This window comes from Salmo salar, chromosome 02 (assembly GCF_965601325.2).
Source record: "Salmo salar chromosome 02, fSalSal1, whole genome shotgun sequence".
Taxonomy (NCBI): Eukaryota; Metazoa; Chordata; class Actinopteri; order Salmoniformes; family Salmonidae; genus Salmo; species Salmo salar.
Genome location: NC_138292.1, coordinates 85,293,861 through 85,316,431, shown reverse-complemented (window position 1 = coordinate 85,316,431; position 22,571 = coordinate 85,293,861). Strand labels below are relative to the sequence as shown.

At 44.7% G+C, this 22,571-nt stretch overlaps 1 protein-coding gene across 2 annotated transcripts; it reads right to left on the bottom strand.

The window, feature by feature from the left end:
- Window positions 1-11,147: 11,147 nt before the first annotated feature.
- Window positions 11,148-18,654, bottom strand: gpank1 (G patch domain and ankyrin repeats 1). 2 transcript variants are annotated; one of them, XM_014185258.3, is made up of 5 exons: window positions 18,549-18,654; window positions 17,848-18,165; window positions 17,344-17,478; window positions 15,337-15,611; window positions 11,148-14,459 (listed from the first exon to the last, which is right to left on the bottom strand). In XM_014185258.3, exons 2-5 carry the CDS (start codon window positions 18,073-18,075, stop codon window positions 13,964-13,966), a joined length of 1,134 nt encoding a protein of 377 aa, XP_014040733.1. In that variant the 5' UTR covers window positions 18,076-18,165; window positions 18,549-18,654; the 3' UTR covers window positions 11,148-13,963. The 2 variants fall into 2 exon arrangements, with proteins under 2 accessions (XP_014040733.1, XP_014040739.1); XM_014185264.3 differs by lacking the exon at window positions 18,549-18,654 and having other exon boundaries at window positions 17,848-18,534.
- Between the last annotated feature and the right edge of the window lie 3,917 nt (window positions 18,655-22,571).

Sequence of the window (22,571 nt, the reverse complement as noted above, 5' to 3'; positions counted from 1 at the left end):
AAACTTGATTTGATTTGATTTTATCTTGTCCCTGTTCAAATAAACATATTAAATGAAATAACACTGGATGTCAATCTCTAACTAATACAGGCCCAGGACTCAACTTGCATTATGGGTAATGTCCATTGTAAGTGTGTTTTAGTCCAGGACTAGGTTTAATATTGTATCCATGATTTCCAACTAGCTGGTTCGAAACTGCTGGGTCAGCTGTATGTGTGTGCGTGTGTGGGCGTGTGTGTGTGTTGCGTGGGGGTGATCTTTCGACTTCCTGTCAGGTCAGCTACAATCTCATCTGATAACTCCTGTTACATAACCCTCCCCAGCCCAGATCTAGGACCAGATCCCATAGCCCCCATTCCTAACCGGAACCGTTAGATACTAACTTAACCACTGATATAGGACCAGATCCCATAGCCCCCATTCCTAACCGGAACCGTTAGATACTAACTTAACCACTGATATAGGACCAGATCCCATAGCCCCCATTCCTAACCGGAACCGTTAGATACTAACTTAACCACTGATATAGGACCAGATCCCATAGCCCCCATTCCTGACCGGAACCGTTAGATACTAACCTAACCACTGATATAGGACCAGATCCCATAGCCCCCATTCCTAACCGGAACCGTTAGATACTAACTTAACCACTGATATAGGACCAGATCCCATAGCCCCCATTCCTGACCGGAACCGTTAGATACTAACCTAACCACTGATATAGGACCAGATCCCATAGCCCCCATTCCTAACCGGAACCGTTAAATACTAACCTAACCACTGATCTAGGACCAGATCCCATAGACCCCATTCTTAACCGGAACCGTTAGATACTAACCTAATCACTGATCTAGGACCAGATTCCCCTGCCCCAGTCCTAACCTGAACCATTAGATACTAACCTAATCACTGATCTAGGACCAGATTCCCCTGCCCCAGTCCTAACCTGAACCATTAGATACTAACCTAACCACTGATCTAGGACCAGATTCCCCTGACCCAGTCCTAACTTGAACCTTTTGCTACTGATCTAGGACCAGATTCCCCTGACCCAGTCCTAACCTGAACCATTAGATACTAACCTAACCACTGATCTAGGACCAGATTCCCCTGACCCAGTCCTAACCTGAACCATTAGATACTAACGTAACCACTGATCTAGAGCATCCCCCAGTGTCTTGAAGTGTGAAGTGTCAACAGAGATAGAGTTGAATACAGGGCAAGGGAAAATCTCAATTGCATTTCCATGATTCATCGCAGTCCTTCTCATCCAACGGGTTTTGAGAAGGAGATAGGGATAGAGGACGCCAGGAATCAAGGAAATACAGTTGAGATTCTTCTTTATTAATCTATATTAGCAACGATGGCACAGACCATGCTAAAACATAACTACTGACCACACAACCACAGACAACAACTACTGACCGCAACTACTGACCATACAACCACAACTACTGACCACAGCTACTGACAACACAACTTCTGACCACACAACTACTGACCGCACAACCACTGATCACAACTACTGACCACACAACTACCGACCACAACCACAAACCAGAACTACTGACCACACAACTACTGACCACACAACCACAACCACTGACCACAACAACTGACCACAGCTACTGACCACAGCCACACAACTACTGACCACACAATAACTGACTACAAAACTACTGACCACAACTACTGACCACACAATTACTGACCACAACCACTGAACACACAATTACTGACCACAACTAAAGACAACAACTACTGACCACACAACTACAACCACACAACTACTGACCGCACAACCACTGGCCACAACTACTGACCGCAACTACTGACCACGTAACCACAACTACTGACCACAACCACACAATTACTGACCACAGCTACTGACCACACACCTACTGACTACACAACCACAGACAACAACTACTGACCGCAACTACTGACCATACAACCACAACTACTGACCACAACCACACAATTACAGGCCACAGCAACTGACAACACAACTTCTGACCACACAACTACTGACCACACAACTACTGACCACACAACCACAACTACTGACCACAACTACTGACCACACAACCACAACCACTGACCACAACCACTGACCACAACTACTGACCACAACCACACAACTACTGACCACACAATAACTGACTACAAAATCACTGACCACAACTACTGACCACAACCACACAATTACTGACCACAACCACCAACCACACAACCACTGACCACAACTAAAGACAACAACTACTGACCACACAACTACTGACTACAACCACACAACTATTGACCGCACAACCACTGGCCACAACTACTGACCACAACTACTGACTACACCCACCGACCACACAACTACTGACCACACAACCACAGACCACAACTACTGACCGCAACTACTGACCACGTAACCACAACTACTGACCACAACCACACAATTACTGACCACAGCTACTGACCACACAACCACTGAACACAACTACTGATCACAACCACACAACTACTGACCGCGCAACCACTGACCACAACTACTGACCACACAACTACTGACCACACAACAACAACAACTACTGACCACAACCACACAATAACTGACCACAACACCTGACCGCACAACCACAACTACTGACCACACAACTACTGACCACAACACTACTGACCATAACTACTAACCACAACTAGTGACCACACAGCTACTGACCACAATTACTGACCACATCTACTGACCACAACTGCCGACCACACAACTACTGACCACAACTACTGACCGCATCTACTGACCACACATCTACTGACCACAACCACACAATTACTGACCATAACTACTGACCACACAACCACTGAACACAACTACTGACCACAACCACACAACTACTGACCGCACAACCACTGACCACAACTACTGACCACACAACTACTGAGCACAACTACTGACCACACAACAACAACTACTACTGACCACAACCACACAATAACTGACCACAACACCTGACCGCACAACCACAACTACTGACCACAACCACTGACCACAACCACTGACCACACAATAACTGTCCACACAACTACTGACCAAAATCACTGATGACACAATAACTGACCACAACCACAAAACTACTGAGGGGTATTCAGAGAGTCAATGTCCACACTGAAGGCTGTGCTGGTGACCACGTCCATACTGTAGGGCCCAAAGAACCTGCAACACAAAGAACTGACCACAACCACAATTACACAACTGCTGACCACAACCACAATTACACAACTGCTGACAACACCTACTCCCACACATACTGACCACATACAGACCACAAACACAAAACTATTGACCACAACTACTGACCGCATTACTACTGACCACAACCACACAACTACAGACCACACAACTACTGACCACAACCAGACAACTACTGACCACACAACTACTGACCACAACCGCACAACTACTGACCACACAACTACTGACCACACAACTACTGACCACAACTGCTGACCACACAACTACTGATCGCACAACTACTGACCACAACTACTCACCACAGCCACACAACTACTGACCACAACTACTCACCACAACCACACAACTACTGACCACAACTACTCACCACAACCACACAACTACTGACCAAAATTACTTGCTGCACAACTACTGACCACAACTACTCACCACAGCCACACAACTTCTGACCACACAACCACTGACCACACAACTACTGTCCACATAACTACTGACCACAACCAATGACCACACAACCACTGACCATAACTACTGACCACAACTGGTGACCACACATCTAGTGACCACAATTACTGACCACAACTACTGACCACACAACCACTGACCACACAACTACTGTCCACACAACTACTGACCACAACCACTGACCACAACTACTGACCACACCACTACTGACCATAACTACTGACCACAACTGGTTACCACACATCTAGTGACCACAATTACTGACCACAACTACTGTCCACACAACTACTGACCGCACAACTACTGACCACATCTACTGACCACACATCTATTGACCACACATCTACTGACCACAATTACTGACCACAATTATTGGCCGCAATTACTGACCAAAACTACTGACCACATCTACTGACCACACATCTACTGACCACAACTAGTGGCTACAACTACTGACCACAACTACTGACCACACATCTACTGACCACAACTACTGACCACAACTACTGACTCCAAGCAGGTATAGCCTTAAAAAATATCAAAGTGTCTGTTAAGTGGAATATTATATTATATTATACTATATATTATACTATACATGGTGCCTTCAGAAAGTATTCACACCATTTGACTTTTTCCACATTTTGTTATTGTTATAGCCTGAAATGAAAATGTATTCAATTGAGATTTAGTGTCACTGGCCTTCACACAAAGTGAAGTGTGTCAAAGTGGAATTATGTTTTTTAGAGACTTTTACAAAATAATAAAAAATGAAAATCTGAAATGTCTTGAGTGAATAAGTATTCAACCCCTTTGTTATGGCAAGCCTAAATAAGTTCAGAAGTAAAGATTTGCTTAACAAGTCACATAAGTTGCATGGACTCACTCTGTGTGCAATAATCGTGTTTAGCATGATTATTTTATGACTACCTCATCTCTGTACTCCACACATACAATGATCTGTAAGGTCTCTCAGTCGAGCAGTGAATTTCAAACACAGATTCAACCATAGAGGTTTTCTAATGCCTCGCAAAGAAGGGAACCTGTTGGTAGATGGGTACAAAAAAGCAGACATTGAATACCCCTTTGAGCATGGTGAAGTTATTAATTACACTTTGGATAGTGTATCAATACACCCAGTCACTACAAAGACACAGGCGTCTTTCCTAACTCAGTTGCCAGAGAGGAAGGAAACCGCTCAGGGATTTCACCATGAGGCCAATGGTGACTTTAAAACAGTTACAGAGTTTAATGATTCTGATAGAAGAAAACTGAGGATGGATCAACAACATTATAGTTACTCCACAATACTAACATACATGACAGAGTGAAAAGAAGGAAGCCTGTACAGAATACAAATATTCCAAAATATGCATCCTGTTTGCAACAAGGCACTAAAGTAATAATGCAAAAAATATGGCAAAGAAATTAACTTTATATCCTGAATACAAAACCTTATGTTTGTGGCAAATCCAACACAACACAGCACTGAGTACCACTCTCATATGTTCAAGCATGGTGGTTGCTGCATCATGTTATGGGTGTGCTTCACTGGCAAGGACTAGGGAATTTTTTAAGGATAAAAAGAAATGGAATAGAATTAAGCACAGGCAAAATCCTAGACAAAAACGTGGTTCAGTTTGCTTTCCAGACGACAAATTCACCTTTCAGCAGGACAATAACATAAAAGGTTAAATATACACCGGAGTAGCTTACCAAGAAGACATTGAATCTTCCTGAGTGGCCAAGTGAGTTACAGTTTTGATTTAAATCAGCTTGAAAATCTATGGCAAGCCTTGAAAATGGCTGATCAACAACCAATTTGACAGAGCTTGAAGAATTTCGAAAACAATCATGGGCAAATATTGTACCATCCAGGTGTGCAAAGCTCTTAGAGACTTACCCAGAAAAACTCACAGCTGTAATCACTGCCAAAGGTGATTCTAACATGTTTTGACTCAAGGGTGTGAATACTTATGTAAATTAGATATTTTTTAACACAAAATGTGGAATAAGTCAAGGGGTGTGAATACTGTATATATACACTGCTCAAAAAAATTAAGGGAACACTTAAACAATACAATGTCACTCCAAGTCAATCACACTTCTGTGAAATCAAACTGTCCACTTCGGAAGCAACACTGATTGACAATACATTTCACATGCTGTTGTACAAATGGAATAGACAACAGGTGGAAATTATAGGCAATTAGCAAGACACCCCCAATAAAGGAGTGGTTCTGCAGGTGGGGACCACAGACCACTTCTCAGTTCCTATGCTTCCTGGCTGATGTTTTGGTCACTTTTGAATGCTGGCGGTGCTTTCACTCTAGTGGTAGCATGAGACGGAGTCTACAACCCACACAAGTGGCTCAGGTAGTGCAGCTCATCCAGGATGGCACATCAATGCGAGCTGTGGCAAGAAGGTTTGCTGTGTCTGTCAGCGTAGTGTCCAGAGCATGGAGGCGCTACCAGGAGACAGGCCAGTACATCAGGAGACGTGGAGGAGGCCGTAGGAGGGCAACAACCCAGCAGCAGGACCGCTACCTCCGCCTTTGTGCAAGGAGGAGTAGGAGAAGCACTGCCAGAGCCCTGCAAAATGACCTCCAGCAGGCCACAAATGTGCATGTGTCTGCTCAAACGGTCAGAAACAGACTCCATGAGGGTGGTATGAGGGCCCGCCGTCCACAGGTGGGGGTTGTCCAACACCGTGCAGGACGTTTGGCATTTGCCAGAGAACACCAAGATTGGCAAATTCGCCACTGGCGCCCTGTGCTCTTCACAGATGAAAGCAGGTTCACACTGAGCACGTGACAGACGTGACAGACTCTGGAGACGCCGTGGAGAACGTTCTGCTGCCTGCAACATCCTCCGGTTTGGCGGTGGGTCAGTCATGGTGTGGGGTGGCATTTCTTTGGGGGGCCGCACAGCCCTCCATGTGCTCGCCAGAGGTAGCCTGACTGCCATTAGGTACCGAGATGAGATCCTCAGACCCCTTCTGAGACCATATGCTGGTGCGGTTGGCCCTGGGTTCCTCCTAATGGACGACAATGCTAGACCTCATGTGGCTGGAGTGTGTCAGCAGTTCCTGCAAGAGGAAGGCATTGATACTATGGACTGGCCCGCCCGTTCCCCAGACCTGAATCCAATTGAGCACATCTGGGACATCATGTCTCGCTCCATCCACCAACGCCACGTTGCACCACAGACTGACCAGGAGTTGGCGGATGCTTTAGTCCAGGTCTGGGAGGAGATCCCTCAGGAGACCATCCGCCACCTCATCAGAAGCATGCCCAGGCGTTGTAGGGAGAAAAGAAAAAAGTATTTAATAAGATTATTTCTTTCATTCAGATCTAGGATGTGTTGTTTAAGTGTTCCCTTTATTTTTTTGAGCAGTATATGTATATGTGTGTGTGTGTATTACAATCAAGACTCAGAGGTGTAAGGTGAAAAGTCAGGGTTCAGAGGTTAGGGTTCAGAGGTCAGAGGTCAGGACTCTCTCCTTCAGTTCGATGGCCTTGTCTTTATCTGCCTGCTTCTTTATTCCGTTCAGCAGGGTAGAAGAGTGCTGATTCATGATACCAGAGAGAGTGAGAGAGCGAGAGAGAGAGAGAGACAGAGAGCCAGCAATAGAGAGACAGAGACAGAGAGATAGAGGGGAGAGAGAGAGAGAGAGAGAGAGAGAGAGCGAGAGAAGGGAGATTGTGTGAGAGGTGAGCAGGGAGAGCTGGTGGTGAATGATCTACAGAGAGATGAGAGCACTTTGATTGCTAGAAATCGATGTAGCCAAAGTGACATGTGTAAAAAGTGTTCCTCTGGATATAAAGGGGAATTTCACTCTGGCTCTGCCATGGCATATACTCCTTACCATATATATAATATATATAATATACTCCTTACCATATATATATATAATATGCTCCTAACCATATATATGATATACTCCTTACCGTATATATAATATATATAATATACTCCTTACCATATATATATAATATACTCCTTACCATATATATAATATATATAATATGCTCCTAACCATATATATAATATACTCCTTACCATATATATAATATATATAATATACTCCTTACCATATATATATAATATACCCCTTACTATATTAACCACATTACATTTTTATCATAAACATCACAATTATCCAATCCACAAGTTAGAATTTTTCATTTCACTGGTTCCTGTGTGTTTGTCTGCTAGTAGTAAGCCACTAAATGTCCGGCGTTCATAGCGAATGCAAATAACACCCGCTAAAGTAGATGGGGGCGTGCTCACAAAACGTGCTTGATGGCTTTGTAGACTTTGAATGAACAACACACAGCGATCTCAGAACTTCTTCAAATTAAGGTCTTTAGTCACAGCTGTATACATGTGCTTAGCTTTTCAGGCTTTATAAAATGTTTTAACATAATGTGATTTCTGTCTAATCAAATACAAATTTTATTAGTCACATGCGCCGAATACAACAGGTGTAGACCTTACAGTGAAATGCTTACTTACAAGCCCTTAACCAACAATGCAGTTTAAAATAAATAAAGAGAAATATATATATATATTACAAATAAGAATAAGAAATAAAAGTAACAAGCAATTAAAGAGCAGCAGTAAAATAACAATAGTGAGGCTATATACAGGGGGTACCGGTACAGAGTCAATGTGGAGACTATATACAGGGGGTACTGGTACAGAGTCAATGTGGAGACTATATACAGGGGGTACTGGTACAGAGTCAATGTGGAGGCTATATACAGGGGGTACCGGTAGTTGAGGTAATAACTAGTCTGAGGTTGTGTGTTTCTTCCTCTGGCTCTTTCTGACAGGATCAGAATAACTGACATAGAACTCTACAGATAAATCCTTAGACCAGAAATAATTGAGTAGGTATATTGGTATGCTGCACAATTAAATTATAACCTAACCATTGTTGCGAAAGATTTTGTTTGGCAATGTTTTTTTTTTTCACTAACGTCATGCCTGTGTGGTGTTCTGTGTGGTGTTCTGTGCCTGGCTGTGTTCTGTGCCTGGCTGTGTGGTGTTCTGTGTGGTGTTCTGTGCCTGGCTGTGTTCTGTGCCTGGCTGTGTGGTGTTCTGTGCCTGGCTGTGTGGTGTTCTGTGCCTGGCTGTGTTCTGTGCCTGGCTGTGTGGTGTTCTGTGTGGTGTTCTGTGCCTGGCTGTGTTCTGTGCCTGGCTGTGTGGTGTTCTGTGCCTGGCTGTGTGGTGTTCTGTGTGGAATTCTGTGCCTGGCTGTGTTCTGTGCCTGGCTGTGTGGTGTTCTGTGCCTGGCTGTGTGGTGTTCTGTGCCTGGCTGTGTGGTGTTCTGTGTGGTGTTCTGTGCCTGGCTGTGTGGTGTTCTGTGCCTGGCTGTGTGGTGTTCTGTGCCTGGCTGTGTGGTGTTCTGTGTGGTGTTGTGTGCCTTTCTGTGTGGTGTTCTGTGCCTGGCTGTGTGGTGTTCTGTGCCTGGCTGTGCAAATTACAAACAAACACTAAAATTAGTTTCACCATTCTACCTACCAGAGATGACTTTACCACAATGCTGCCAGCAAATATGCCTTGGTGATATTTGCCATACAATGCAGCTGACGTAACGTAGCTAGCTATTTTATTGCTTATTGTGTAGTGGAGGATAAAAATAACTGTATGCCTATGGGATGTGTAGCTTTGATGCCGATCTGTGTACGGACCCTACAACGGTTGGTATAAATATGAGTTCACAACAGTTGTTTTTAATTGTTTCCACCAGTTAATCATTAATCACCCAAAGAAATTTGACAAAATGACTGTTACACACGACTGTTAAATGTCAATATTATAACGTCAATATTTGCTAGCTAGTTATGAACCTCAGCTATGAACCAGCTATGAACCTCAGCTATCATAGCCGGTTGTATTGAATTCAAGACACTCTGAAAGGCATCAATGAAGCCTATGAATTGAGTAGAATATAATATAACTTTATCGTCGTATATACAGGTAGTTATTACCATGCATGAGATCCCCACATTGTAGCCTGTACATTTAATATATTCACTGATCATGTACTCTACCTTGGCCAGGGCCGGTGTTAGCATGTAAATCTTGGTGAGGCAAACATTTTTGTTGTAGATGCATGCCAGAAAAGCCACTACACAACACTAAACAATATATTAATTGAGCTATAACAGTGACAAACGGTGCCCACAAACTGTTATGGCCTACATAAAGCTGTCCCAACAGCAGAGCTTTCTTTTCAGCACCATGGAGTGAATCCTTACCACTGCTACACCTGGCTATCAGCTGAGCCTTGTCTGGCAGCTAAACAGTTCATTCAGCCTCATTTACTGCTTTTAAAAAAAAACATAGCTGATATGGCTGACTTGCTTAAATAAACATGGCTTCTACTGACTCCTTGTGGATTTGTGTAACTCAATAAGAACCGCATTCTCCTTCAATAACAACAAACGCTGCAATGAGTTTAGACTTTTGAACCATAGACAAACATTATTACATTTAGGTTCAGTAAACTCATAATATTTGTTCTTATATCATTAAGCATAAGCAAATGAGCTGTGACTAAGTAGACCTATTCGTTCAGCACTTTCAAAATGGACACCGACAGAAATTCACATAGTTCAGATAAATTCGGCATGTTGAGGCATTAACTTTACTTTTCTTTAAGTCACCATACAGACAGACAGACAGACAGACAGACAGACAGACAGAGGAGAGAAAGAGTTGCCTACCATTGTAACAATATTATTAGGCCTATATAGTCTAAAAAGGAAGGAAAATACAATCAGGAGGATCCACTTTTATACACAATCCAATATACCAATGCACAGACAGACGGACGGACGGACAGACAAACAGGCAGACAGACAGAGGGGCAGACAGACAGAGGGGCAGACAGGCAGGCAGACAAATCAACTGAAATTACATGGATCTATTACTGAACTGTCTGTTGAATGGGAAGAAACTGTTACTGGTAACCATGGTTACAGACCCCAACAACATAATGCATATAGAATACCCTCCTTGATGAGAAAAGCACACGAGCTAATTAAACTCAGCAAAAGAAACGTCCTCTCAATGTCAACTGCGTTTTATTTTCAGCAAACTTAACATGTTGTCGTGTCTTTGGTGGTACCATTAAACTGAAGATATGATTATCAATTAGCTCCCTGTAATTATTATCACGCGATTAAACTGATTAATCGTTTAATTGTAATTAACTAGGAGATAGGGGCACCAAGGAGAATATTCAGATTACAAAGCTATAATTTTCCTAATATAACTTTCCTGTACTATAATATTATATTCTATTATAGTATAGGCCGATTATCTTCTGGTTTAAATGGTGTATTTTACCTCGAGTCCAGTCTCATTCCAAACGTCGTAAATTGTTGTATCTGCACGAACCCAGTCTTTACTAAAATCATCCATACATCAATTGTCTTAAAATCATTTATTTACTACACTAAGTAATTAACAGAAAACATACAAACAGTAATTATCGTCACAAAGGATTGGTATAGTAATGTGCGCTAATGGCTAACAGGCATGGCTGGTCTGTTAGACAATGGGTCATAAACGTTCAGCTGAGAATGCACACCTACAGAGTTCATTAATATTAACAATTGAAGGCTCACTCATTCGGGAACAATTGCAATCAATATATATTTACGCTCAGTGTGTCGTTCTGATTCTGGTTGGAGAGTTCGGTTCTGTTGGGGAGTTTGGTCCGCGTTCTCTCTCTCTCTCTCTCTCGGTTAGAATGGTTCTTTCAGAGCGACATTCATTAATGTCGTCATAGAATGGTTGTTTCGTTGGTCTTCGCGTTCAATGATATAATTTACTTAGCTGCAGACTAATAATTAATATCAAAGACTTGTTCTTATTCTGTCGGTATCAATAGTCTAAAAGTTAACCACGTGGTATGGTTCACTTTCAGTAGAGGAATTGGATGGTAAAACCTATTGGCCATGGAGTGGGGGCCTGGTCTGAAGAAATGTAAATCAGGGGGTGTTTTATAGTGCCCATCGAACAGGCTTGTCAAATGACGCCTGGTCCTGTATGTGTCCCTGGGGCGTGCCTATGACTGAGCTAGACTTGGTTACAGAAATACAATTCTATCACATTAACATCAGTACAATAGCATCTCAATGTATTATAAAAGCTTTATCCTTATTAATACATTCTATACAACCATTATGATGCAAGTCTCAAGCTGATGCTATTATATAAACAGTTTTATGGTAATATGGCTATATTGTCTCTTCTGAGTATCACAAAATTGTACCAAGCGGATCAGTTCGTAGCTGGATTCTTCACCAATCTTCCATACCTTCTCCAGAACACAAAATGTCGCTTGGCTCTCCAATTCTATGAGTTGGAAGAATTTCCTGTGTCTCTCTATGGGCCATGTGGCCAGAGACTCTACTGGAATTTTAGAGTTTTTACAACCCTTTACACACAGGGTGGATTGGGGGGGAAGGTAGGTTGGGTGGTGGTGCAAAAGGGAGGGGGTCAACTGTCCTCCGTGTACCAAAAGAGGCCAACGTCATGACAATGTGTAAATATTTGTATGAACATAAGATTCAACAACTGAAACATAAACTGAACAAGTTCCACGGACATGTGACTAACAGAAATGGAATAATGTGTCCGTGAACAAAAAGGGGGTCAAAACCAAAAGTAACAGTCAGTATCTGCTGTGGCCACCAGCTGCAATAAGTACTGCAGTGCATCTCCTCCTCATGGACTGCACCAGATTTGCCAGTTCTTGCTGTGAGATGTTACCCCACTCTTCCACCAAAGCACCTGCAAGTTCCCAGACATTTCTGGGGGGAATGGCCCTAGCCCTCACCCTCCGAACCAACAGGTCCCAGACGTGCTCAATGGGATTGAGATCCGGGCTTTTCGTTGGCCATGGCAGAACACTGACATTCCTGTCTTGCAGGAAATCACGCACAGAACGAGCAGTATGGCTGGTGGCATTGTCATGCTGGAGGGTCATGTCAGGATGAGCCTGCAGGAAGGGTACCACAAGAGGGAGGATGATGTCTTCCCTGTAACGCACAGCATTGAGATTGCCTGCAATGACAACAAGCTCAGTCCAATGATGCTGTGACACACCACCCCAGACCATGACGGACCCTCCACCTCCAAATCGATCCCGCTCCAGAGTACAGGCCTCGGTGTAACGCTCATTCGTTCGACGATAAACACAAATCCGAAACCATCACCCCTGGTGAGACAAAACCGCAACTCGTCAGTGAAGAGCACTTTTTGCCGGTCCTGTCTGGTCCAGCGACGGTGGGTTTGTGCCTGTAGGCGACGTTGTTTCCGGTGATGTCTGGGGTGAGGACCTTCCTTACAAAAGGCCTACAAGCCCTCAGTCCAGCCTCTCTCAGCCTATTGCGGACAGTCGGAGCACTGATGGAGGGCTTGTGTGTTCCTGGTGTAACTCGGGCAGTTGTTGTTGCCATCCTGTACACTTAATTATCAAGCCCAAGTGGAGCTCCTCGGTAACAGAGTAAAACTTCATTATCAAGCCCCAGTGTAACTCCTCAGTAGAGTAACGCTTCATTATCAAGCCCCAGTGTAACTCCTCAGTAGAGTAACGCTTCATTATCAAGCCCCAGTGTAACTCCTCAGTAGAGTAACTCTTCATTATCAAGCCCCAGTGTAACTCCTCAGGAGAGTAACACTTCATTATCAAGCCCCAGTGTAACTCCTCAGTAGAGTAACACTTAATTATCAAGCCCCAGTGTAACTCCTCAGTAGAGTAACGCTTCATTATCAAGCCCCAGTGTAACTCCTCAGTAGAGTAACACTTCATTATCAAGCCATAAATGGGCCCTTGGCCCTGTGGAACAGGTAGAGTGGAGCAAATACCCCATAATGACAAAGCAAAAACTGCTTTTTAGAAATGCTTGCAAATTTATTACAAATAAAAAACTGAAATACCTTATTTACATAAGTATTCAGACCCTTTGGTATTTGATTAGGATCCCCATTAGCTGTTGCAAAAGCTACTCTTCCTGGTGCATTTGCTATGCAACATAAGAGAGCAGAGTGTACACTACAGAGAGAGAGAGAGAGAGAGAGAGAGAGAGAGAGAGAGAGAGAGAGAGAGAGAGAGAGAGAGAGAGAGAGAGAGAGAGAGAGAGAGAGAGAGAGAGAGAGAGAGAGAGAAAGAGAGAGAGAGAGAGAAACTGGCTACAACAGGTGATCACATGTGTTCCCTGAGCCAGCATTTAGAGGTCAGGGGTCAAAGGTGTTAAAGGAAGAGCGGAAGTCCCTCTCCCAGTTCCTGTCCTTCTCCTCCCTCCTACTCTCCTCCTTTATCCCCCTCCTCCCCCGCTCTCCCCGACCCTCCTTCCCCGTCCGTCTGACTGCCTGTGGGTCTTTAGGTTGGAAGTGTGTGACCTTAGGTCGGGGTGTGGGTCCGTACCCCAGGCCTCTACTGTCCCTCTTCAGGACGGTCCGGACCGGCTGTTTGTGACCCTCCCCCGCGGGCCCCAGCCCCCCCCCAGGGGTCCATCCGGAGCGCAGCATCATCTGGTAGGCGGGGGTGGAGGGGGGGAGACAGTAGTGGGGAGGGGGGGCAGGGCGGGAGAGAGAGAACAGGTGGAGGGTGGAGGAGATGTGCGTCTCTGGAGGAGAGGAGTAGTGGACACTGCAGACTGGACACCACTGGGTCTGATTCTGGGTGGACTGGTTCTGATGGGTCTGGACTGCTGCTACCGCTGGGGGAGAACTGGGGGGGAGGGAGCAGAGAGAGAGAGGAGCAACAAGGGAGGAGAAAAATGAGTATCTCCTTGACAACAAACCTTCAATCACAGGTCTTATTTCTACACTAGGACAGAGGTAGGAGAGCCTGTTCCTGGAGAGCCTCAGATACTGCAGGATGGTGTTCCAACTAGGTACCACACCTGACCAACTGATCAGTTCAGGGACTGTCTATATTCACCACACCTGACCAACTGATCAGTTCAGGGATTGCCTATATTCACCACACCTGGTCTTCCAGGTGGGTTAAATCAAACATGAAGTGGCTGCGTCAGTCTAGTATGGTCGACCACATGACAGTACGGTCCCTGGCTGTCTGTGTTCGCTAACCTGTGGTCAGTCAGTCACTAACCTGTGGTCGGTCAGTCAGTCAGTCAGTCAGTCACTAACCTGTGGTCAGTCAGTCAGTCAGTCAGTCACTAACCTGTGGTCAGTCAGTCAGTCAGTCACTAACCTGTGGTCAGTCAGTCAGTCACTAACCTGTGGTCAGTCAGTCAGTCACTAACCTGTGGTCAGTCAGTCAGTCACTAACCTGTGGTCAGTCAGTCAGTCACTAACCTGTGGTCAGTCAGTCAGTCACTAACCTGTGGTCGGTCAGTCAGTCAGTCAGTCAGTCAGTCAGTCAGTAACCTGTGGTCGGTCGGTCAGTCAGTCAGTCAGTCAGTCAGTAACCTAGTGGTCGGTCGGTCAGTCAGTCAGTCAGTCAGTCACTAACCTGTGGTCGGTCGGTCGGTCGGTCAGTCCAGTCAGTCAGTCAGTCAGTCAGTCAGTCAGTCAGTCAGTCAGTCAGTCAGTCAGTCAGTCAGTCAGTAACCTGTGGTCAGTTAGTCAGTCGGCTCACTAACCTGTGGTCCTGTGTCTCTCTCCTGTAATGGCTGTGTTGACCCCTCTGTCTCCCATGCCGGTCACCCGTCTCATGGTCACAGTCCTGCTGAGACCCGTAGTGGTCCAGTTCCTCTAGGACCCCGCTATGCCCTGCCATCCTAGCCAGCTCCCTGGCGTCCCGGCCCTGCGTGTCCACCACGCCCACCCACGCCGCCCCCTGCTGGAGGAGGAGCCTAACGATACCCCGCTGCCCTGCCGCCGCTGCACACATCACACCTGTCCACCACCAGCTGTCCTGGAGAGAGAGTCAGGGAGAGAAAGAGGAGATGGAGAGAGAGAGGGGGAAGAGGAGATGGAGAGAAAGAGGAGATGGAGAGAGAGAGAGGGGGAGAGAAAGAGGAGATGAGAGAGAGGCGATGGAGAGAAAGACATTAAGAAGAATGTGTAGAGAACATTTTGGTCATGTAGTAGACACTCCTCAGTAAAGCAGTTTTAGTAAGAGAAGACAACCGGTGTTAAAGACTAGCGCAACGGGAAGGAGGTTGGTTCGAGGGCAACGGGAAGGAGGTTGGTTCGAGGGCAACGGGAAGGAGGTTGGTTCGAGGGCAACGGGAAGGAGGTTGGTTCGAGGGCAACGGGAAGGAGGTTGGTTCGAGGGCAACGGGAAGGAGGTTGGTTCGAGGGCAACGGGAAGGAGGTTGGTTCGAGGGCAACGGGAAGGAGGTTGGTTCGAGGGCAACGGGAAGGAGGTTGGTTCGAGGGCAACGGGAAGGAGGTTGGTTCGAGGGCAACGGGAAGGAGGTTGGTTCGAGGGCGAGGGCACGGGAAGGAGGTTGGTTCGAGGGCAATGGGAAGGAGGTTTGTTGGGGGCATGTTAGCGTTTTAAAGTGGAAACGGGACTGAAGGCAAAAAGTTTGCGGTAGGTTGTTCCAATAAATAAAATAAAAACTTGAAACCTGATATTTTCACTTGACATACTCCACCAAACAATAAACACATCTTAAGAGTTTTGAAAATGTTGTCATAGAGCTTTTAAATTGAACCTGGCAAACAGATGCATTTAGAACAATGCATTTGATTATTATTAAAATTGAATACAAACCATGAATCCAGTACTTGTACTACCGGCATCCTTATGTAGTGAGTTTGGCTCCTCCTGATGAGGTAGTCCTGCCTGGGACTTCAAAAATAATCAGGGTCACCCTCGGGCCAAAGAGGGAAGTTCCTCTTGTTCAAATGGTCAGAACACTGAGGTGATTTGATTAAACTGCCCCAGGTTGAACCGGGTTATGGTCTAATGGTCAGGACACTGAGGTGATTTGATTAAACTGCCCCAGGTTGAACCGGGCTATGGTCTAATGGTCAGGACACTGAGGTGATTTGATTAAACTGCCCCAGGTTGAACCGGGCTATGGTCTAATGGTCAGGACACTGAGGTGATTTGATTAAACTGCCCCAGGTTGACCCGGGCTATGGTCTAATGGTCAGGACACTGAGGTGATTTGATTAAACCTCACTGAAACCAGTGAGGGAGGTGTGCCCTGCTCAAATAGAACAGTAATCTTAAAATATATGTAAGACACTTAGGAGGCTGCCGAGGAGAGAACGGCTCATAATAATGGCCGGAATGGAGCAAATGGAATGGCATCCAACACATGGAAACCATGTGTTTGATGTATTTTCTAACATTCCACTGATTCCACTCCAGCCTTTACCACAAGCCCATTCTCCCTAATTAAGGAGCCAACTTCCTGAGGTAAGAATACTCAATTTTCAAGCAAATAAACCATTTTTATCAAAAGCCCCACTTTACTCATTAGTCTAGTCTACATGCTTCACCTAGGTCACTTTTGTTTTGAGCCATCTTCTCCGTGGGCTTTGAACGGGGCACCTGGCTCACACCCGGGAAGCAGCCCGGTGATAAAAACGAAAATCACTTTTCACTCCGTCACCCAGTCTAGTAATCTAATCTCCTACTTGGTTTCTCACCATGGGAGACCCAGGTTCAGATCCCTCCTGTTACCTACCTGGAAGTTGACATCCACCCCCCGGGACAGCAGGCCTCTCACCCCAGACAGGTCACCTTCCTGGGCACAACGCAGCAGTCTTAGCCCCTCCAGCTCCGTGGTAGCACTGGTGGTGCTAGCCTGCTGCCTGCTAGCCTGTGGGAAAGAGTACTTTAGTTACATTTCGGTCAATCAGCAGATGCTTGACTGATGCATCTGGAGTGTGCAAAGCTGTCAAGGCAAAGGGTGGCTACTTTGAAGAAACTCAAATATAAAATATATATATATTTGTTTAACACTTCTTTGGTGATGATTCCATGTGTCTTATTTCATAGTGTTGATGTATTCAATAGTATTCTACAATGTAGAGAATAGTACAAATTAACAAAAACCCTGGAATGAGTAGGTGTCAACTTTTGACTGGTACTGTGTATATATACTGATGAAATACTTTATTGTTAAATCATACATGTCATGATCATAGATGATGTAGCTACTAGGCTATATTTGTTGTGTTTGTGGTACCTGGACGTGCTGCCCTGCTCTTCCCCTCCTCTCTCTCGCTCCCTCTCTTCCCCTCTGCTCCATTCCTCGTCTCTCCCCTCCATCCCCCTCTTCTATGAGGCTTTGATAGAAGCGCCGTGCCTCCTCTCCTCCGAGGGTGCTGGGTTGAGGTCCGGTGGCTGCGCCTGCGTTCCCCGACCACAGCAGCTCTTCCTCTCGGGCCGGGGTGAAGTAGCTTAGCGAGCTCATGGCTGGGCCAGTTGGTCCGCGGCGCTGGAATAGCTAGCTGACCGCTAGACAGGCTAGGCGACACTAACGTTACAGTCACCTAAAACACAGCTGACCAGTCGAATAGTGATTAGATTTGTGTAAACGAGGTAACTGACGTTCGTTAATCACTTTTCTGGAGTCTGGAAATGTCGGTCTAGGTTATTTTAGTCTAATTCCTCCACAATATTGTTACTTTTAGTTAGTAGCTAAGGGTAGTTAGCTCAACCGAATATATTGTCTGTGCCTCAACGCTCGGTCGTAAAGGCTAATAGGTAGCTAACGTTAGCTAGCTGGCTGGGACTTATCAAACAGAATTAGCTATGGGCAGCTAGCAAGCTAGCACACTGAATTTAACGTTAGGTCCCTGGATATTTAACAAAAAGTTATATATATAATAAAGAGTTCTCAAATGTAAATTAAAAAAAATGCTAGCAAAATAGTTAGTTCACTACCTGATGTAAAGTAGCGTGCCTCCATCTTTGTTGTTGTTGGATTGCGGCGTCATGTCCACTATTTTCTACGTCACGCAAATAGCCCACATCACCCTTCTGCTGACTGGAGTTGGTAACGCAGCAAAATCATTTTAGGACACAATTTTACATTACTTCAGTCAAACAAAATAAGCACATAGGTCTATGGTGTACCAGTCGATATGAAATATTGGTGTTCCACATTTTATTGATATTCAGAACAAAATATGTTGCATTAATCAACTAATGTTTATACTGAACAAAAATACACTGCTCAAAAAAATAAAGGGAACACTTAAACAACACAATGTAACTCCACACTTCTGTGAAATCAAACTGTCCACTTAGGAAGCAACACTGATTGACAATACATTTCACATGCTGCTGTGCAAATGGAATAGACAACAGGTGGAAATTATAGGCAATTAGCAAGACACCCCCAATAAAGGAGTGGTTCTGCAGGTGGTGACCACAGACCACTTCTCAGTTCCTATGCTTCCTGGCTGATGTTTTGGTCACTTTTGAATGCTGGCGGTGCTTTCACTCTAGTGGTAGCATGAGACGGAGTCTACAACCCACACAAATGGCTCAGGTAGTGCAGCTCATCCAGGATGGCACATCAATGCGAGCTGTGTCAAGAAGGTTTGCTGTGTCTGTCAGCGTAGTGTCCAGAGCATGGAGGCGCTACCAGGAGACAGGCCAGTACATCAGGAGACGTGGAGGAGGCCGTAGGAGGGCAACAACCCAGCAGCAGGACCGCTACCTCCGCCTTTGTGCAAGGAGGAGCAGGAGGAGCACTGCCAGAGCCCTGCAAAATGACCTCCAGCAGGCCACAAATGTGCATGTGTCTGCTCAAACGGTCAGAAACAGACTTCATGAGGGTGGTATGAGGGCCCGACGTCCACAGGTGGGGGTTGTGCTTACAGCCCAACACCGTGCAGGACGTTTGGCATTTGCCAGAGAACACCAAGATTGGCAAATTCGCCACTGGCGCCCTGTGCTCTTCACAGATGAAAGCAGGGTCACACTGAGCACATGTGACAGACGTGACAGAGTCTGGAGACGACGTGGAGAACGTTCTGCTGCCTGCAACATCCTCCAGTGTGGGGTGGCATTTCTTTGGGGGGCCGCACAGCCCTCCATGTGCTCGCCAGAGGTAGCCTGACTGCCATTAGGTACCGAGATGAGATCCTCAGACCCCTTGTGAGACCATATGCTGGTGCGGTTGGCCCTGGGTTCCTCCTAATGCAAGACAATGCTAGACCTCATGTGGCTGGAGTGTGTCAGCAGTTCCTGCAAGAGGAAGGCATTGATGCTATGGACTGGCCCGCCCGTTCTCCAGACCTGAATCCAATTGAGCACATCTGGGACATCATGTCTCGCTCCATCCACCAACGCCACGTTGCACCACAGACTGTCCAGGAGTTGTAGGGAGCATGCCCAGGCGTGCCTGCCACCTCATCAGGAGCATGCCCAGGCGTTGTAGGGAGGTCATACAGGCACGTGGAGGCCACACACACTACTGAGCCTCATTTTGACTTGTTTTAAGGACATTACATCAAAGTTGGATCAGCCTGTAGTGTGGTTTTCCACTTTAATTTTGAGTGTGACTCCAAATCCAGACCTCCATGGGTTGATAAATTGGATTTCCATTGATTCTTTTTGTGTGATTTTGTTTTCAGCACATTCAACTATGTAAAGAAAAAAGGATTTAATAAGATTATTTCATTTATTCAGATCTAGGATGTTATTTTAGTGTTCCCTTTATTTTTTTGAGCAGTGTATAAATGCAACATGCAAACATGTCAACGATTTTACTGAGTTACAGTTCATATAAGGAAATCAGTCAATTGAAATAAATTCATTAGGTCCTAATCTATGGATTTCACATAGATTAGGGTGGGCATAGGCCCACCCACTGGGGAGCCAGGCCCATCCAATCAGAATGAGTTTTTCCCCACAAAAGGGATTTATTATAGGCAGAAATAGTCCTCAATTTCATCAATTGTCCGGGTGACTGGTCTCTGACGATCCCGCAGGTGAAGAAGCCGTATGTGGAGATCCTGGGCTGGCATGGTTACACGTGGTCTACGGGTGTGAGGCCAGTTGGATGTACTGCCAAATTCTCTAAAATGACGTCGGAGGAGGCTTATGGCAGAGAAATGAATATTAAATTCTCTGGCAACAGCTCTGGTGGACACTCCTGCAGTCATCATGCCAATTACACGCTCCTTCAAAAGTTGACACATCTGTAGCATTGTGTTGTGTGAACAAACTGCACATTTTAGAGTGGCCTGTTATTGTCCCCAGCACAGGGTGCACCTGTGTAATGATCATGCTGTTTAATCAGCTTCTTAATTAATATGCCACACCTGTCAGGTGGATGGATTATTTTAGCAAAGTAGAAATAATCACTAACAGGGATGTAAATAAATTTGTGCACAACATTAAAGAGAAATAAGCTTTTTGTGCGTATGGAACATTTCTGGACTCTTTTATTTCAGCTCATGAAACATGGGACCAACACTACACGTTGCGTTTATATTTTTGTTCAGTACACAATCAGCGCCTGTGTTTTCTCTGACATGGTGGAATAACATTGACGGAAACATTCATGAGGTTGTGAATGTTTTTCAAGTCAACAACTTATCAATGTTATCATAACTAAGAGCGTTGTATTTGGTACAAATCATTCCTTAAGTACAAGACCTCAGCTGAATCTGGTAATAAAGGATGTGGCTGTTGAGCTAGTAGCTAGAGGAAAATATTAAACTAGGCACAAACTGGTTGAATCAATGTTGTTTCAACGTAATTTGTCAACAAATTGTGACATGGAATTGACGTGGAAAATACATTGGATTTCCAAAAAGTCATCAACGTAAACTATTGTTGTGACAGTGAAATTTCAACTATAGGATTGTCATCATAGTAACCAACGTTTAACAGACAAGACTTGTATAAAATACAGTGCCTTCAGAATGAACTTATTTCACATTTTGTTGCATAAGTATTCAGCATGCCTAAATTAGTTCAGGAGTGAAAGTTACCGAGTGAAGCAGTGGTCGGAGGCACTGCATCTCAGCGTGAGAGGCGTCACCACAGTCCCTGGTTCGAATCCAAGCTGCATCACATCCGGCCGTGATCGGGAGTCCAATAGGGCGGCGCACAATTGGCCCAGCGTTGTCCGGGTTTGGCTAGGGTAGGCCGTCATTGTAAATAAGAATTTCTTCGTAACTGACTTGCCTAGTTAAATAAAAAAATCTATAAAAATGTGTCTTAACAAATCCCATAATAAGTTACATGGACTCACTCTGTGTGAAATAATAGAGGTTGACATGATCTTTGAATGACTAACTCTTCCTCAGTCCCCCATACATACAGAATCTGTAAGGTCTCTCAGTCAAGTATTGAATTTCAAGCACCGATTCAACTACAAAGAACAGGGAGCTTTTCGAAGTTCTCATTAAGAAGGGCAGTGATGGGTAACAATAACAAATGTTATTGGGGAAAAATGTAGCGGAAGCAAAGTACTTTAAGCATATGTTTTCATTTCCAACTCCTCTAACCAAAGCTAATTGTATGGATTTTTTCCCTATTAATAATGTAAAATTAACATCTGTACAGAAAGACTCATGTGAAGGCCAAATTACAGAGGAGGAACTTCTTGATGCAATTAAAGCCTTAAAGGCTGGGAAATCTCCAGGGCTGGATGCCATACCAGTGGAAGTATACCACACTTTTTTGATGTACTCAGAGGACCATTATTAGCATGTTTTAACCACTTCTATATAAATGGTAGATTATCACTCAACAAGAAGGTCTGATTTCAATATTCATTTTCATTGTGTGTAGATTGATGAGGGGAAAAATACATATTAGAATAAGGCTGTAATGTAACAAAATGTGGAAAAAGACAAAGGGTCTGAATACTTTCTGAATGCACTGTACTTCCTTTGAATTATATAATAATTTACATTTAAAAATATCCAAATCATACAATGAAAG

What these genes read in the sequence shown, in the direction of transcription:
- gpank1 (XM_014185258.3), bottom strand. Translation starts at nt 18,075, where the DNA reads ATGAGCTCGCTAAGCTACTTCACCCCGGCCCGAGAGGAAGAGCTGCTG. An exon ending in GAGCAGGGCAGCACGTCCAG is followed by an intron (nt 17,479 to 17,847) that starts GTACCACAAACA and finishes TCTTTCCCACAG; the next exon opens with GCTAGCAGGCAGCAGGCTAG. An exon ending in GGGTGGATGTCAACTTCCAG is followed by an intron (nt 15,612 to 17,343) that starts GTAGGTAACAGG and finishes CTCTCTCTCCAG; the next exon opens with GACAGCTGGTGGTGGACAGG.